Source organism: Cupressus sempervirens, chromosome 1 (genome assembly GCF_028749045.1).
Source record: "Cupressus sempervirens isolate cs-2001-9-10 chromosome 1, ASM2874904v1, whole genome shotgun sequence".
NCBI lineage: Eukaryota > Viridiplantae > Streptophyta > Pinopsida > Cupressales > Cupressaceae > Cupressus > Cupressus sempervirens.
Genome location: NC_143118.1, coordinates 145,211,404 through 145,229,789, shown reverse-complemented (window position 1 = coordinate 145,229,789; position 18,386 = coordinate 145,211,404). Strand labels below are relative to the sequence as shown.

The following is an 18,386-nucleotide window of genomic DNA, read 5'->3' as shown; positions in this document are numbered from 1 at the left end:
AATTATGATTAAGAAGAGTTGACTGAAAGAGCAGTAATAAAATAAAAGGTAGCCACAATGGAAAGGTTATGTGTCTGTAATGTTCCCGTTATAAAATAAATAAATTATCAAACTATTGTTAATGGGCCGATTGATTTAATATATCTTGGACCCATTTAACTTTTGTTTCGGTAGTTTGTGTCATTGTCGGCTATCTTCATACACCGTTGGAAAGTTTCCTGATGAGTATTTAGGCATGGTCGGTAGGTAGTCTTTAGGTATGCATTTTATTTGAATTATTTTTGTAAATTGCAAATTTCAGTTGGGATTCTCTGTTGTTCGCCATTTTGACCATTCTGTACAACACTTCTAATAGCCTGTCTTAGTCACGGTACGGCCTCACCGTACAACCCATTCCTCTCCACTGTACGGACCATCTCTCTTCACCGTATGGTCCACTCCTCCCTGTACGGACCATCTCTTCCCAATGTACGGTAACTTCCATCTGCCTTACCTTCTGTACTCCCTTGACACATCGTACGACCACTTAGACTCCAGCGTACACCTAGCAAATACCCACCGTATGGCTTTGTATTTTGCCCTCCATTTTAGTCCATACAACCTCCCAGTCTGTGCATACTTGTCCACTTCCGTACGACCATTCTGTTTTTTGTAACTTGTTCAATTTGGAGGTAGTCGAAACATTATAGTGGTATAAGAGCACTTCGATCTTGCCAGTCTGTGAATAGTGAATGAGAGTTTATAGTTGGAAGAGACAAAGAACCCATTCCGTTGATAGAATGGCTGCTGAACCGGAACCAATAGTTGTTGAACTCGTGACATTGCTGAGAGAACTTGCAAAGAATTAGGCACAGATCATTGATACTTAGCAACTCATGGAAGAGACTCTCAAGAAGTTGGTAGACAATAAAATATTCGGAGAACAAAATGGTCACAGCGCAAACTCAGTGTCGGAAAAAACAAACCCTCATCCAGCACGTTGTCAACCTTCCATGCCGTCTTTTCAGGCACCACACAGAGGGAAACAACCAACCTTTGAAGAGATGCAAGAACAACTGAAAGAAGACTAGAAGAATGCAAATTTTGAAGATATATCCTACAAAGATTACGCGGATCTGAGAATGAGATATTTGAGAGGTGAAAACTTAGGATACTTTAATGATGATCTTAGAAGAAAGTTGAGTAAAGTAAATCTGTCTCCATTTGACGAATCCGGATCCGGATCCATATCTCCTTAAGCATGGGTAATGAAGGTAGATACTTACTTCCAACTGAATCCTATGCCAAAAGAAGAAGCAATCAAATTTGCAGCGCTACACTTGGAGGGAGTTGCGCATGAATGGTGGCATCACGACACCATTACACTGGGGCATGATCAAATAACTACTTACGCGGAATTCACTGAGAGATTGATAGAGCAATTTGATGGTAAAGATCTGAAACTCAATTTCAAAGATTTGGCACAGTTAAGACAAATTGGATCAGTTGACCACTACATTGCGGAATTTCAGAAACTCTCTATTTTGGTCACAGACATTTTTGAAAGAAGACAGATAATGCTCTTCATGGATGGATTGACATAACCACTAAAAGGTTGGGTCAAAGAGTTCAATCTTGCCACTCTGTTGGAGGCTATTAAGAAGGCATAGAGCATGGCATCATCATCGGCATCATCCTCTCAAAGTTACTCACACCCCAAATTGTCGGCGTTTCCGAGGGACAAAGATAATAAAATTTTGCCCAGGAAGCCGTCATTGGATGAAGCTACTAGATAGGAACTCCGAAGTAGGGAATTATGTTTCAAGTGCAAGGGACCGTGGGAACTTGGCCATAGATGCCTTGGGAAAGGAAAAATACACTACATTGAGGTCGTGTCTAATGATGAGGATGAAAAGGAAGAAACACTCAGCGAAGGCAACCAACATCATGGCGACACCGACATGGTTAGTCTAAACCATACATAAAGGATTGCAACTTTGATACGATGCAGAGGGTCTATTGTCCTAGCTAGTAGCCCGAGATGCACAGTTTTTCGTGTATGGGGAGCCCTTCAAAGACAAAGGGTTATGGTGATGCTTTACAACGAAGCTACTCTAAACTTCATTAACTCATCCTTGGTGAAGCGAAGAGGTCTACCAACGGAGATGCACCCAGGCTTTCAGGTTAAGGTTGCTGGAGGGATTCTTTAGCCCTGCACGCACCTTGTTCCTCAACTAAGTATCACAATGGCGAATCACACGGTGACTAAGAATTTCTTCATAGTGGATCTTGATGACATGGAGGTTATTCCAGGCATACAGTGGATAGAGACACTTGATGAATACACTCAGAGTTTCAAACGAATGGACTTCACTTTTGTTGTTGATGGAAAGAAGGTTGTTCTTTGCGGAATGGTAAATGAAGGTCCGAAAGAAGTTTTTGCACATCGGATGGAGGAAATTTTTCGGCATGATGACATTGCGTGGGTTGCACATTGTTTTATCTCGGCAGAACCTATAAAGGGGCAATGAACACCTCACCACAATGATGAACTCCAGGATATTTTGAGTAAACACGATAAAGTTTTCATTGACATTCCTTCGGGTATACCACCTCATCGAGGGTTTGAACATACTATCGAGTTGGAAGCTGGAGCCAAGTCGGTCATAACTACACCCTACCGTCATCCCAAGAAATTCAAAGATGAGATCGAAAAGACTATTCAGGAACTGTTGGAGAAAGGATGGATACGTCCCAGGTTCTAGCCCCTTCGCATCCTCAGTAGTCTTGGTCAAGAAGGACAAAATGATGCGCATGTGTGTGGACTACCATGTGTTGAACAAAAAAGAAAGAAAGAATAGATATCCCATTCCAAGGATAGATGAGTTGTTGGATGAATTGCATGGCGCAATCTATTTTTCGAAAATAGATCTTCGTTCCGGATACCATTAGATCCACATGAGGGAGGAAGATGTAGAAACGACAGCCTTTCATTGTCACTACGAGCATTATGAGTTTCTGGTCATGTCGTTCGGATTAACAAATGCACTTGCTACATTCCAATCATGCATGAATTGCATCTTCAACAAACAATTACGTAAGTACTTATTGGTATTTTTTGATGATCTTATTTATAGCAGGACATGGGAGGAGCACCTGAAGCATCTGAATGAAGTTCTGAGGATCATGGAGGAGTAGTCTTTGTTTGCCAAGCAATCCAAATGTGAATTCAGTATGACAAAAATATTGTACTTGGGGTTTGTTGTCAGTAAATACAAAGTTCAAGTTCATCAGGAGAAGATTTAGGTTATCCTTGATTGGCCTCCCCCAAAATCACTCTCAGAATTGCGAGGATTTTTCAGACTATGCAGTTACTATTGGAGGTTCATTAAAGGATTCTCTCAGCTCAGTGCACCCTTAACGGATCTGACAAGGAAGGGGTCTTTCCAGTGGAATGAAAAGGCACAACTAACTTTTGATAAGCTGAAAGAGGCAATGAGCACTTGTTTCGTACTTGCATTACCTAATTTCACTCGATTGTTCATTTTGGAGTGTGACGCCTCTGGAGAAGGCATTGGCGCGGTATTGATGAAAGATAGACACCCCATAGCTTATGAGAGTAGGAAGCTTACGTAGATAGAATGCCTATATTCCATCTATGACAAAGAGATGTTGGCCAGCGTACATGCACTAACCAAGTTCCGACAGTATCTGGTAGGTGCCAAGTTTGTCGTCCGAACGGATCACAACAATTTGAGATATTTTCTAGAGCAACGAGACTTGAATGAAAGACAACAAAAATGGGTAAGCAAGGTTTAGGCTTTTGATTTTGACATTAAATATGTGAAAGGGAGGAACAATGTAGTTGCAGATGCCTTGTTCATGAAACCCATCATCTGCTCACTAAACTAGATTTCAGTTGACTGGAAGACACATCTGTTGGTAGAATACTCTAGAAACATATTTGGCTGTGAGCTAATGGATGACAACACTCAGGATGATTGGTACAGGGTAGTGAATGACATCATCTACTATAAGAATAAGATATTTTTAGTGCCGGAATCCAAATTGAAGCAGAAAATCTTGAAAGAAATACATGACTCACCCTTGGCAGGACAACCGGGTTTTCTCAAAACTTACAGAAGTCTCCGGGAGAGTTTTTCTTGGAAAGGGCTCAAAGGGGATGTGTTGTAGTATGTAAGAGAGTGTGCGGTCTACCAGCAGAACAAATCCAAACATACTCTACCTGCCGGGTTACTACAACCTCTACAGATTCTAAAACATAAGTGGGAAAGTATCTCAATGGATTTAATAACAGGGCTTCCCAAGGTGAACAGTAAGGATTGCATTTTTGTGGTGGTTGATAGATTGACAAAGTACGCTCACTTCTTCACCATCCCTCAGATTTTCAGGCCGCACAAGTTGTCGATCTATTCTTTAGAGAAGTCTTCCGCCTATACGGGTTACCCTGAAACATTGTTAGTGATCAGGATGGGCGATTCATCAGTATCTTTTGGACAACTGTTTCGGATGGCATGGACAAAATTGTCATCAAGTACTAGTTACTACCTACAGACAGACGAACAAACAAAGATTGTGAACAAGTGGCTTGAAGGTTACCTTCGGAACTATGTTTTGGTACAACAACGGGTGTGGGTCAAAATGGATACATTTAGGAAATATTGCTACAATGCCACGTACCACATGTCCATCGAAATGACACCATTCAAAGCTTTGTACAGGTACAAACCCTTTTCCTTCATCGACATAGTTCTAGGTGACCATCGCGCACCAAGGGCGAGGGACTGGTTTCAGGAGGGATATCATACTAAGATGCTTGAAGGAAAACTTACAGCGGGCATAAAATCAATAGAAAATGTACGCTGACGGATACAGAATGAAAATGAGTTTTGAAGTAGGGGATTTGGTTTATCTCCGGCTCCAGCCATATTGAGAATCCTCATTGAAGGAAAAGGGAAAGAAAAATTGAAGCCACAATTTTATGGCCCCTATCATGTAGTTCGTCATGTTGGTGAAGTCATGTAGGAGCTAGAACTTCCGGAAGGAAGTTGTATACATAACGTTTTTCATGTTTCATGTCCGAAGAAGACTGTAGGCAGAACGTCTTGGTAGCCACAGACGTCCCACTACTCAATGAAGATGGAAAGCTCATATTGGAACCAGCCGAGATCATCAAAGTAAATGAGAAGATTCTGTGGAACTGCATGATGAAGGAATACTTAGTGTGTCGGAAACACTTACCATTGGACAACATGACGTGGGAGGGCGAGCACATTCTTCATCACTTGACATTGCATTTGCTTGAAAACAAGCAAAATTTGGGACGGGAGTACTGTAATGATCCCGTTATAAAATAAATAAATTATCAAACTATTGTTAATGGGCCGATTGATTTAATATATCTTAGACCCATTTTATTTTTGTCTCCGTAGTTTGTGTGGCCGTCGGCTATCTTTGTACACCCTTGGAAAGTTTCCCAACGGGTATTTAAGCACAGTTGGTATGTAGTCTTTAGGTATGCATTTTATTTGGATTATTTTTGTAAACTGTGAATTCCAGTTGGGATTCTTTGTTGTTCGCCATTTCAAAACTTAAAGATCTTCCCTACTTGGCTTTTCAGTTTCATTGGGATTTAACCCTTACCCTATTCCGTCTGTGTTCTACTTGGCTCGAATTTGGCAAATTGAAGAATTACTTGTATGTGGAAATATCATTACTATTTGGTGTGCATCTTTTCAGACTTTGCTTCTGCAAATTGCTTGTGTTGCATTTTGCATTCTAAAGTAGTATCACTGAATTACTTCGTACCCTCCATACACTCACCGTACGGACACCTTGGGTTTCATATAGCATCCTCCCACATTTGGTAGTACGACATCATCATACCCGTACGACCATTCTGTACAGCCCTTCCAATCGCCTGTCTTAGTCATTGTACGACCTCACCGTACAACCCATTCCTCTCCACCATATGGAACATCTCTCTTCACTTCACAACAGATTTGAGGAGGAAAATATACGAGGAAGAGATAGTAAGAGTTCAAAAGAATTGTGATCATCTTGTAGTAGACTTATGATCAATATTAGCAAAAGTATATAATAGCAGAATTTAGTGATATAATAGTGGAATTTAGTGAAGAAATTAATACTGAGGTTGTTGCCTCATTTTGGTGAAGTCAGGGCTTCATCTTTGTGGAGTTTGTGCTTCATATTCAGGGTTTGGTGCCTCTAGTTAGTGCCTACAAACATTGTAAAAGAAGATATATAAAATGATTTACTTGTCTTTGTTTTTTGTTGAGGGTTTCCCCCGTGAATTTCGTATTCTTTGGTGTTTTCATTTGCTAAATCTTGCATATATGTTGATTAAGCTTTATAACACATTGTTACTTATATCTAATCAAATTAAGAAGCTAAAGTTTTTAACCTTTTTTTTTCATATACTGATTCACCCCACTCTCTCAGTATATTTGTGTGCTCTTCAATTTAAGTTTTTCTTTGGTAACAAAATGACGGAGTTCAAGTTCTAATAGCCTGCAAGTTAAATTCAAAATATACTCTGTTCTGCCATGCTAAGGAATACAAGCAATTTCAACAGAAGAGGATCAGTAAGTCACAAATACAACCACTCTGTTACCAAAGTAATTACTCATTCGATTATTCATGTAATACACGAGTAATTAGAAAATGCCAGAATAGCAATAGGGATGGACAAGTTGTAGAATTCAGTCATATAACATTCAGCCCCTGCTTTTCTGAGTCTTCCCTGAGATTTTTAAACTCCTGTAAAACTGACTTTAGTAAACTTGAACTTCCTTAACTCTTCGACCAACTAGAGTTTTGAAGTTAATCAAAATATTATTTATTTATAGAAAAGCACTATTCATAAAAAATAAATAGAAAACATCTGAAATCTGTCAGTTAAAGACTGTTAAAAAAGAGAACTGCTGAACAGAATAATAATAATTAAATAATAGAAAAATAAATGTCATATAATGCCTGAACAGCATCTCAGCTAACTCAACGAGGGAATATAATGTTAAATTAGATGCTCCGCATCGGTTTGCATCTTCATTTAACCTGTGTTGTGTTTAAAATTTGATGTGGGTAATATTGCTTAGTTTGTTTTTTGCGAGACTATCTAGTATGTTCATTATTAAAATGTTGATAGGCCTAGAAAAATGCCACTGGATTTAATCTCAAAATTCTAATAGATATTTTTGGCTTCTCGGATTGAAATTATATCATTCTTTTGACATGTTTAACAGATAAAATCGTTTGCAAGTAAGAAGGCGGATTATGAGGAGCAACTTAAAGAAGTTCAAAAGGAGAATCTGGTATTCTTATTTTTCTCATTCACGACATTTTCAAACCCAGCATTCTTTGTAATAAGAAGAGACTGGCTCCGTATGTTTATGCTATTGCATAGTTTTTTATCGTTTAACATGACTATTAATGCGGATAATGAGTCGAAACTTAAAGGTCAAAGGGAGAAGCCGTTATGATTATTATTTTTCATTCATAACGTCTTCAAACCCAGCGTTGGCTCTCTTTATTTGTGCCATCGCATAATATTTTATCCCTCTAACATGAAGCAATAGCTCAAAACTCACAACATAAAACATACGATACAGAAACACACTGCATTCCGTACACATTTCGTAAATTCATTTCAAATGCAACTTAAAATCAGACACGAGCTTCTTAATATTAATCACAAAACGAAATCACTCATTTACGTAATTGGATTTCAACTAACAGTTGATTACAAACAAAATGTGTAAAAAAGATATTTATTCACGACCTTCATGGCCTCCAAACTTTCTATGGTTCAGTATTCCCTCTATTGTTCTTCAACTCTTCACTCATTCGTGTACTCTCTTCTTCCCGCAACCTCTCACCATCTTTCCCCCTTAACGCTCCATCCCTTTTTTCCTTTTATCCCACCTTTTCAACTTTCCGCCTACCAGCCCCACTCCCCTAATTTTGCCGTTCCATTATATGGTTCTCTCCATCATGCAAGGCAATGTACCTATACCCTGGCTCCAATAGCCTTCCGGTTAATTTGCCCATTTTGCCCATCACCTTCACTTCTCTACGTAGACTCCAGACTGGCTCCAAACATCAATGCCACTGTTCTTTTCTCTCTTTACCCAATATTGTGCCCACTGTTTTATTTCTCTCTGTTATGTGTCATTATTCACTTCTATTTTTTGGCGTGGGCAGGTAGGATGCTCCTGCATCAAATGACCGTTTTGAAACTAATACGTTTGGCTTCAGAAATTCCCATAAAATCACTAACATTGTTAGTACCAAGATAGATCGCTCTGGTCTAGCATTATACCTAATAGATTCCTCTTGTCCAGCATTATACCCAAAAGTTCTTGTGTTTTGTGTATTGAAATATGCAATAGATAAAATACAAAGCTGTAAATAGGGGTTCAATTCATAGTTCCAGTGCTGTAGACATGGAAAGATAGTCACAGAATATATGTATGCAACGCTTGTTCATCCAATGATCTAGCTAATAAAGACTCAATTTGGTGCTATGCTTTCTGATTGATGGTGGGTTTAAGACGTGGTTTTAATATTCTTGCTACACAAAAAGCTCTGATATGGATGTATTACTGAAGTACTTGCATGGCGGATAGTTTATTTTAACATGATTATGAGTTCTTGGCAAGTACAAACTGCTACAGTGTATACCTCTTATCGAATATATTATATCCCCAAAAGTTTGCATGGGAAGCTGTTGCTTACGTCAAACAATTTAAACGGGTGTCTTCATGTTTCTCCATTTGAAGAGTAGAGCACAAAGTTAATTGTAAAACAATGTATCGTCTGGAATGCTATGTGGTTGAATCTCTGTCTGTTGAGTTTGTGTATTTATTTTCCTCACAAAATTAATACATTTCATTGTGTAAATTTTCTTCCCTCTAATGGCTACCTTTATATTATTGATGTGCAATTCCCTATTTCTGTATTCTTCAAAACTAAAATAACATGCGTACTGCCTTTGCAGGTCTTGTGTGAAAAAATAATAATAATGAAGCAAGAACTTAATGTCCTTGATAGCAAGATAAGAGATCTTTGTGAATTCTATTCTACTGTTAGCTCAAAGAATCACATTCCTAAGGAAGAAATCATACGTGCCCTTGAATATGATGTCAAAAGCAAAACTAAGAATCTCCTTTTTCTGCAGGATATGCTGGTAAGCATCTTACAAAACTCCTAGAATTCAATATCCTTTTGTACATACTTTGTTCTGTATTAGATATCTTGTTAGTTTTAATGTGCCCACTGTAGCTAACTATGCTAAAATCATAAGGTTTTATGACATATTAATGTACAACTTGTTAAGGAAAATTGTGTGATGCAATGTTGTACAAACTATCTAAATTTTTGCATTTTGTGTTCATTCATCACCAGCTGTGGAAATTGAAGGATTTCAAAAGCAAATCCAAGGAGCATTTTATTGAGCTTAATTACCTCAACATTATTAGTCAAAGGTATATTGTCTTTATATATGAGGTAATACTGCACTATCCCTTGCAACAGTACATCGAGATAGTGTCCAAGACACTTGGTTTGTTGAGTTTTTTTTATGTGTGCCAGTAATTGTAAACTTGAATTCTAAAACAGGTTTTGGATCGATGGGAACGGAAACTTTTCAAAAGCATCTATTAGTTATAGCATTAGCTATGAAACTGTCGAAAGGGTATGTAACCTCTGTACATTCTGCTGTTTAGTCTTTCTAATTTGTTATCTGGATTGTTTAATCTTTTATATCTTTTCAGGGTTTTCCCTTTATGAGTGCATCTGTAGCATTTGATGCTGTTTTTGCATCAAAGCAGAGCTTGAAGTCTATAGATGTTGACGCTTTATGGCACACAGTTCAGGTGCGTGAAACTTTGGTCAAATTGCTGCAACAAAAAATTGATATGAATATCAAGTAACGTCAAGATGCAGAGAACAACTTTTGAAAGTTTCTTTTCCGAGAACACAAAAAAATTCATTGTTTTAGATTGTGTAATGTTCAAACCAACTTAGCTTTGTGGCATGATACATATAAAACATAAGAGCATAACTTCGGTAATAGTTGATAGTTTTAGTTCATTTGCCTACAATGTAGAGAGCTCATTTAATTTAGATGGAACAACACTCCTCTAGTGACAAATATTTGAACAACTTTTCCTAGGTATTATTGTTAACATTATAGTGCATGCGCAATTAAGAATTCACATTGTTGAGTGAGAGTTAACTTGTGTACTATTTCTAGCTTGGGAATAAAACTTTGTCAAGGGTTGAATAAAATAGGGTCAACAACTCTATATTTTGATGTGCAGGTCATGTATTTTGATCTACTACTTATCATGTTAACATCATCTCATTTCTAGATCAAATGAAAGAGCCCATCTTCATGCCAAGAAAGGATGACCAAAGACTCCTGGTGGCTTATCACATTAGTCTAGCCCACATCCTTTCATAGCATTGCTAACATCTTTTTGGGTAGAGAATGCCTCCTTTCTTTTGTCCAAATAGGGTTAACATAAAGGAACAAAAAGAGGGAGATTGTAGATGAGAGAAATCACTCTTTTGACTTATGACAACGGATTTCCTTTCAACCTTGTTTGATCAACATATGGTAATAACTATTTTCATTGCACTTTCTAATAATGTTAGACCCAAGTATGGAAATGTGTGAAATATCTTATTATCCAAGGAGAAAGCTTTAGCATAGGAATTGTTGAGAGCGATCAAGGACACATGGCTCAGAATTGGCGTGCCTATCTTTTTGATGGATGGGAACATTGCAAAAATAGATGACTAATTAGTGTCACTGGAATGTTTGCTAGGGGGACAAATTTGAAGGCAATATATTATGAAGGGTAAGGGAATGATCTAACTTCTATTACTAATATCGTCATTGAATACTTTGAAATGGTGGATCTTGAAAGTGTTGTTGAAGTGAGAATTGGATGCTAAAAATTGTAGGGTAGCTAGTTCTATAGTGGAGGGTATACCATCTTAAAATGGAAGCACCAATTATATAAGACCTTTTAGCTCTCGCCCTTTAGTGACTTTATGGACCATGGATGGATTTGTGCTCAATCAACTCTTTCTTCTGCTCAGTCGCGTTTCTTCCATTTTCATCTGTCTAATTTTTGAGACCTCGGGCTTACTCCATCTTGGGATAACCCTAGAATAGGTTGACCTTTTCGCGGGGACTCTGGGTCTTGGGTTTTAATATTGCCTCGGGGATTCAAACTTAAAAATCAGATGACCTTGTTTGCTTGTTTTGTTTTCACACCCGAAAACTAGTACAAAAGGGAGCCTAGGCACCTCATTTTCATATCCTCATAAACATCCACACACATGAATACAAGCACTCAAGCAAACATATTTTCTAAGGGATTTCAAGCATATGCGATTTAAGGATCGTTTGTGAGCATTTCCTCTTCAACATCTAGCATTTTATTGGCCATCAATGGAGGAGACCTACATTGTGGCTTTCATCTTCTTCTTCTTCTTTGGTGCACATTTACAGCAATGGCTCCATGATGTGGTTTTGGTAGATCCATTGCATTTGTGGATTTTCCTACACCCTTCAGAGCAAATTCAACATCTACAACATACAAGCATTGCAAAAATCCTTATTGACAAGGGTGTAAAAAATGTACATGGAGGTTATAAGGACTCAAATGTTTTGTGAGTAATCATCATATGTCACAAGGCAATCTGCAGATGTAAATAATGTTGTGCCAAAAATATACAAACCATGATGCAAATAAGAAATGAGAAGTTTCCATGCATAGACCTATGTATTCTTGATTCAAAGTTATGATTAGACAATACACTTATTTGACGATGCTAGATAATCATTCCATTTGGATTATGTTTTCAACCTTGAGCATTTAACATGAAAATTATCCTTCACATTCAATAGAAAATCAAATGAGTAACACATGCATGCTTGAATGAATGATCAATGAGAGATTGAGTCACAAGTAACCTCACAACACAGAGCCATAGCAATAATAAGACAAAGTCAAGTAAGCGATGATGCTCAACCCTCAAACAAAACTTCCTCCAAAATAACAACCAAGAATGAACTCTCTTCATCAATCACCAAGATCTTAACTTGGTGGTGGTAAAAGTAACTCCACTCTTGCCAGGGTGGCAAGAGGGAGTTGGCAAAAGGGGAGTTAATCTTGGCACTCTTGGGAAGAATTCCCCCAAAGATTTGATTACCATGATTGGCCACCCTTAGGAAGAGTTCCCCCAAGGATTTGGTTACCATTGTCGGAATCTGATCTTTGGGGGAGCTCTTCCCAAGGACGATAAGAGTAGCTCCCCTCTTGCCAACTCCCTCTTGCCACAATGGTAAGAAGGGAGTTACTTTTGCCACCACCAAGCTAAGAGTTTGGTGATCGATGAAGGGAGCTCATTCTTGCTTTCTTTTTTGGAAGAGGTTTTGTGTTGTGAGATTACTTGTGACTTAGTCTCTGATTGATCATTCATTCAAGTAGGCATGTGTGTTATTCATTTGATTTTCTCTTGAATTTAAGGATGATTTTCATGTTAAATGCTCAAGGTTGAAAACATAATCCATAAGGGATAATTATCTAACATCGTCGAATGGTTGTATTGTCCAATCATAACTTTGAATCAAGAATACATATGTTTGTGCACGAAAACTTATCATTTCTTATTTGCATCATGGTTTGTATATTTTTGCAGTGCAACATTATTTACATTTGCAGATTTCCTTGTGACATATGATGATTACTCACAAAACATTTGAGTCCTTGCAACCTCTTTGTACATTTTTTACACCCACACTATAGTTGTGTCAATCTTTTGTAGTATCAAATTTAGTTAGTTAACATAAAATGGTGTAATGCTCATATGTGCCCTCTGTTTAGGTGAAAAATGGAGGCCAAAAGATTTAATAATATAAACTAGATGAGATAAATTCATTAACTAACCATTTACATACTAAGCCATTCAATACAAGAGAAAGAGGGGATGTTACATCCCAAGTTTTGCCAAATTTAAAATTGCTCATCTAGTTGTTGAGTTTTCATGCAAAGTCAATTGATAGATAAAATTAGTTATGATCATGTGAAATGGTAAGATGGTGAATTATTATGATTTCACGTGAGGGTGACATGTTAGTTAATCATTACGATGTTACTATATTGTTATCATGAATCTTGGAAAGTTGGTTATTCATTCATAGGAAGTAAAATCGTAGTTAGTTGTTATAATGCTTTATGAACAATAACAATCACTTGTTATGGAAATAATGATTTGAGGAATATGATATTATAATGGAGAATTTCTTTCTTGCAATAACATGGCAAGGGGGGAAGCATTGCCAGAGAAGGAATTGGGCACAGGAGCACCAACTACCATTGAGCCAATAGGTATGAGTCTTGGCCACGATGGCTACGGGAAAACGACTAGGCAAGCTAGGGTATTTCGAGGGACTACCATGACCTACTGGTCAATCATTATACATTATAATAAAAAAGAGAAGATCACTAAGCAATAAATTAGAATGTGTTAGCTTGCAAAGTGAATGATCTCAGAGCTTCCTGTGATATTGTCATGCCTTAATACAATTGAACTATACTATCTGCATGTGCTCACATATATATGTACACATATATATATGTATGTATGCGTGAAATAGAATAAGACGTATGTATACACCACTTGATATAAGACGTATATGCTAGATACTTTGATAAATATATCATGCATATGTACATATGTGTGTACACACATACACAAGTATAGGTAGGAAGGATATGATATTATTATATTAAGGTATTTTCATGTGTTAATCTTATTCCTTGGCAATAGTTTTATTATTTCAACTTGAGCGGCCACCTTGCTAATGATTTTATCGACCTTATGACAATTCGGTGACCTCTTTAATTTTGATTGTGCTACATGTATTCCCCATCACCCTTCTCTTGTTCTTTCTTAAATGTGCAAAGAAACTTGTATGAGAGAATATAGGCACTTGATACTACGAAGAGTTACCAAGCATTTAATGCTCTTTGAATCGCTATCTTTCTCAACCACGATAGCCCTATTTTTTCCATCATTTCTCAATACAATACCTCTATATTTTGTAACCATTTTGATCCATGACAACTTTGTGGATTTTATTGATCACCATTGTATCATTGTGCAAGACAACTGCTATAAAGCGTATTTATTGACTGCAAGGGTTGTGAACCTCCATTGTTGAGAAAGCGTTCAAGTCTGCAAGTGCAAAGAAATTGATTGCTAGTGAAGAGGCGAAATCTATTGCCAGGTTATGCTATCCTTTTCAAATGATCTTCCATCTGAATAAGAGAGTTTTCATTTTGAATTTGGAAGAAGGAAAGGAAAATCATAAATCTGAAAGACATGTCTTTATTTTTCATAATGGTTGTGCATTAGTAGAAGTCTTGACGATCAAGTTACAACCCAAATGAGTAAGTTAAACTTTGATTCCATAACGAATATTCATATTATATCAGACTGCTAATTCATAGCAGAATACTGATTGTATATCAGAATGTTGAAGCAATAATAGAACATGGAAATCATAATGAAATACTGTTTTCATAACAGAACGCTAATCTCATATCTGAAGAATTAAAATTATATCATATTATAGACTTTATAACAGAACTGTATTTTAAAAGAATTCCATTCCAGTGCCAGCTTACGCAGGGATATCCCTTTATATGTCTTTAAGATAAGGGCAACACCCTCAAGAAGGATCAGTAATTAAGATGCAAGTAGCATAAATTTATATGTTAAGTCTTAAGCAAGATTTGGCAGATGTAAATGGCTATGGTAAAACAATGTTTAGAGCTTCACCCTAGAGATTCATCTAGGATGACTAGGAAGATCGAGATGAAGGGAGTGAATTGGTAATCATTAAAAGTGGGCTAACCCTACATGATAAAGAGAATGAAATCAGTAAACAAAAAATAAATTTAATCAATCTAGATTAATTGAGTTAGCTCATGGTAGTCCATTGTATAGATCTTGTTGCCAAGTCAAACAATGGTTTGACATTCTAACACCAGGATGCTTAGTAGTGTCCCAGGCCTAATCCTAGAGTAGGGAGGGCCTTCCACAGTACAGATTGTGTGGGGATACTTAAGGGTCCATGGTTGGAAAGTTAAACCCTTGGCAATGCTTCTCCTCTCCATTAGGTGCCAGGACTTGCATAAGACAAAGATACGATCTACATTCAAATATCTTCTAGTAATGGGTACTTTATTTTTATGAAATTGCAAATTTCAAGTTGAGGATATGTTGGATGGTTAATGTCGTTTATTCAATTACTTTCTTTCCAGTTATTCGGTTATAGCTGTTGGTTCTAAAACTGCCTTCATGTGATTATGAAAGGTACGTATCTTTATTAGCAAAAAAGGTCTCTCTTACCATTAAGTAACGGTTGGTTACGATGGCAATAATATTCATCATAGTTGTTGATTGAATACTCCTTTGGTTGTTACTTAAGAAAATTAAGTTAAACTAATTTTAACTGTTAATCTCTTTCATATGAACATGTAAAATAGTTGTTATACTGCCTTCTCATGATTATGAATATGGAAAGTAACTATGTCAATGTTATGATAGTTAGCTAAGACCTGGTAAAAGGGATATTTACAAGGGATTCTTAAAAATAACTCTTAATACAACCCAAGTTAGATTAGCATAACCCAAATAGGATGAAGGGATGCTAATACTAAACCCAGAATATGTCAAGGAGGTACACAAGCAACTCGTCTTCCAGGCAATGTTAATTAACTTTAAGATGTGCAATGTGAATGTAAAATTAAACTAACTGAGAGTAAAATAGATCTAAGCAGTAAATTTATGTAATCAACTCAATTAAGATTTGGAAATAGGTCTATGTTAAGAGAAAATAAATGATGAAGAACATACCTTGAAATGTAAAAGAGAAGATGTCTTTTTGTTTTGAAAATCACAAATATGAAATTGTGATTGTGTTTCTGACTACAAATGTGATTAGGACAAAAAACCCCAATAAACCTTGATTTTCCTAGATCTCCAAGAACAGGTCGACCTAAAAAAAAGTGTCAAGACATTTTACGGGAAGTTGGACATGTTCTAGGGCATTGTAGCAAAATCAACCTGGGTTCTCTCGAAAGCTATCAACAAATACTTTTTAGATCTGAAGTCACAATTCTAATATCCTGGTCCTGCACACAAGAAGAATTGGTTTTGTTTGTTGAGGGAGGCTTGCCTTGGTCAAGCCCTAGATTGAGGAATCAACCTTGGAATGAAATGAAATGTAAAGCATAAAAGGAAGCAAGACAAATGTAAATATTCAACTTTCTTGATAAAACCCTTGTTAATAAGGATTTTGTAATGCTTGTATGTTGTAGATGTTGAATTTGCAATGAAAGGAGTAGAAAAACTCCACAAGTGCAATGGATCTACCAAAACCACATCATGGAGCCATGGGTGTAAATGTGCACCAAAGAACAAGAAGAAGATGAATGCCATAATGTAGATTTCCTTCAATGATAGCCAACAAAATGCTAGATCTTGAAGAGGAAATGGTCACAAAGGATCCATAAATCTTGAATGCTTGAAATGCCTTAGAAAGTCTATTTTTTTTGAGTGCTTGTATTCGTGTGTGGATGTTTATGATGATATAACAATGAGGTGCCTAGGCTTCCCTTTATTCTAGTTGTTACATCCCATTTTTTGGCTCAATTTAAAAATTATCATATAGTCGTTGAGATTTTATGTGAAGTCAGTTGATAGGTAAAATTAGTTATGATTATGTGAAATGGTAGGATGGTTCATCCTTATAACTTCATATGAAGATGACATGTTAGTTAATTGTTATGATGCTATTATATTATTATCTTGAAATCTTAGAAAGTTGAAGTGATATGGTGGTTAGCCGTTGTGATGGTTATGAATACTAACTTGTTATAGTAATTGTGATTATATTGAGGAATATAATATTATTGTGGAAAATTTCTTTCCTTGCAGAAGCACATTGAAGGGGGGGAAGCAGTACTAGAAAGGAATTGGGCACGGGGCACTACCTACCATTGAGCATATAGGCAGGAGTCCTAAACCACCACAACCAAGAAAAACAATTAGGCAAGCAAGGGTATACTAGGGGACAACCATGAGCTAACCAGTCAGTTCATAACACTTAGTAATTAAAGAAAAACGTTAAGCATTTAATTAATAAGATAAGTTGTTACCATTTTATCTGAGATCATTGTGGAGCCTCCTATTATACTTCATATATTGACACTCTGATATCATGATATCTATACTTGCACATACACGTACATATGTGTGTGTGTGTGTGTATGATTAAAAGAAATAAATGATTAAATTTACATACATGTATGTATATGCATATGTACAAATAAAGGTGACATAGATACCATGTTGCCAATGTATTTTAAAATCATTTGGAGGAAGAACCTTTATAATTCAGAAATGTATTGTTCCACCATTCCCATTTGTCTAAGTTGAGTTAAATCCTTATGATGAAGTTCAGAATCCTTAGAGTCAAACTTGTCTATGAGTCTCTCAGTGAAGGTAGCATATGTTCTGATCTGATCATGACCCAATGTTGTCTGCCCATGGTGCCATCACTCATGTGCCACCCCTTCCAAATGTAAAACTGCATATTTGATTGCTTCGTCTTCCATTATAGGATTCGATTAGAAATATGTGTCAAGTTTTTGCACCCAAGCTTTAGCTATTATTTTCCTTGACCCATCAAAATAAGGAATGGACATCTTACCAATCTTTCTCTAATAATTCATTATTACAACCCTGCTGTCCTTTAGGCCTATGTTTCATCTTGATATCCAAGTGTTCTCTAAAAGTCATTGATGATCTAAATTCACCCCTTGACTATAACCAATCTTGGTATATTTCTTGTTGTAATTCTATAATAGAAGGCTCTCTTTCAGGCTATGGTTTTCTAGGTGTGCAGGTGCGCATGGAAGGCCTTGAGGTTGTATAACCCTCAGGCTGGTTATTTAATGAATGATCCTTTCGACCACCATTTCTCCTTGCATTATTCTGATTTTGATTAAGATTGTGGCCCATAAACTAGGTCATCAAATTAGTCATATGATTAACATTGTTTTCCATATCCTGTTGGCTCCTAAGCAATGTTGCTATATGATCTCTAGTATCATCTATTTCCCCCATGTTATTGTTTTGTTCAAAGATTATTTCTTTGTTTGTCTTTGTATGACTATCTTCAATATCAACCTATATGGATGAACAGGATGACTCTACTGAAGTGTTAGGCTCCCTGTTTTGTCTAACTTGGGTATCATGGAAATTATAATGTCGTT

At 36.8% G+C, this 18,386-nt stretch overlaps 1 protein-coding gene across 4 annotated transcripts in view; it reads left to right on the top strand.

Annotated features, from left to right (window-relative positions):
• Positions 1-18,386, top strand: part of LOC149576603 (uncharacterized) — a 79,491-nt gene that overhangs the window by 34,385 nt on the left and 26,720 nt on the right. For 3 of the 4 annotated variants that reach the window (XM_089818158.1, XM_089818143.1, XM_089818163.1), the window contains exons 9-13: positions 7,266-7,334; positions 9,020-9,208; positions 9,427-9,506; positions 9,640-9,715; positions 9,795-9,896. In XM_089818158.1, the coding sequence (XP_089674284.1) occupies positions 7,266-7,334; positions 9,020-9,208; positions 9,427-9,506; positions 9,640-9,715; positions 9,795-9,896 (516 nt within the window). The remainder of the gene's footprint in view (positions 1-7,265; positions 7,335-9,019; positions 9,209-9,426; positions 9,507-9,639; positions 9,716-9,794; positions 9,897-18,386) is intronic. The other variant, XM_089818149.1, reaches the window with a different exon arrangement.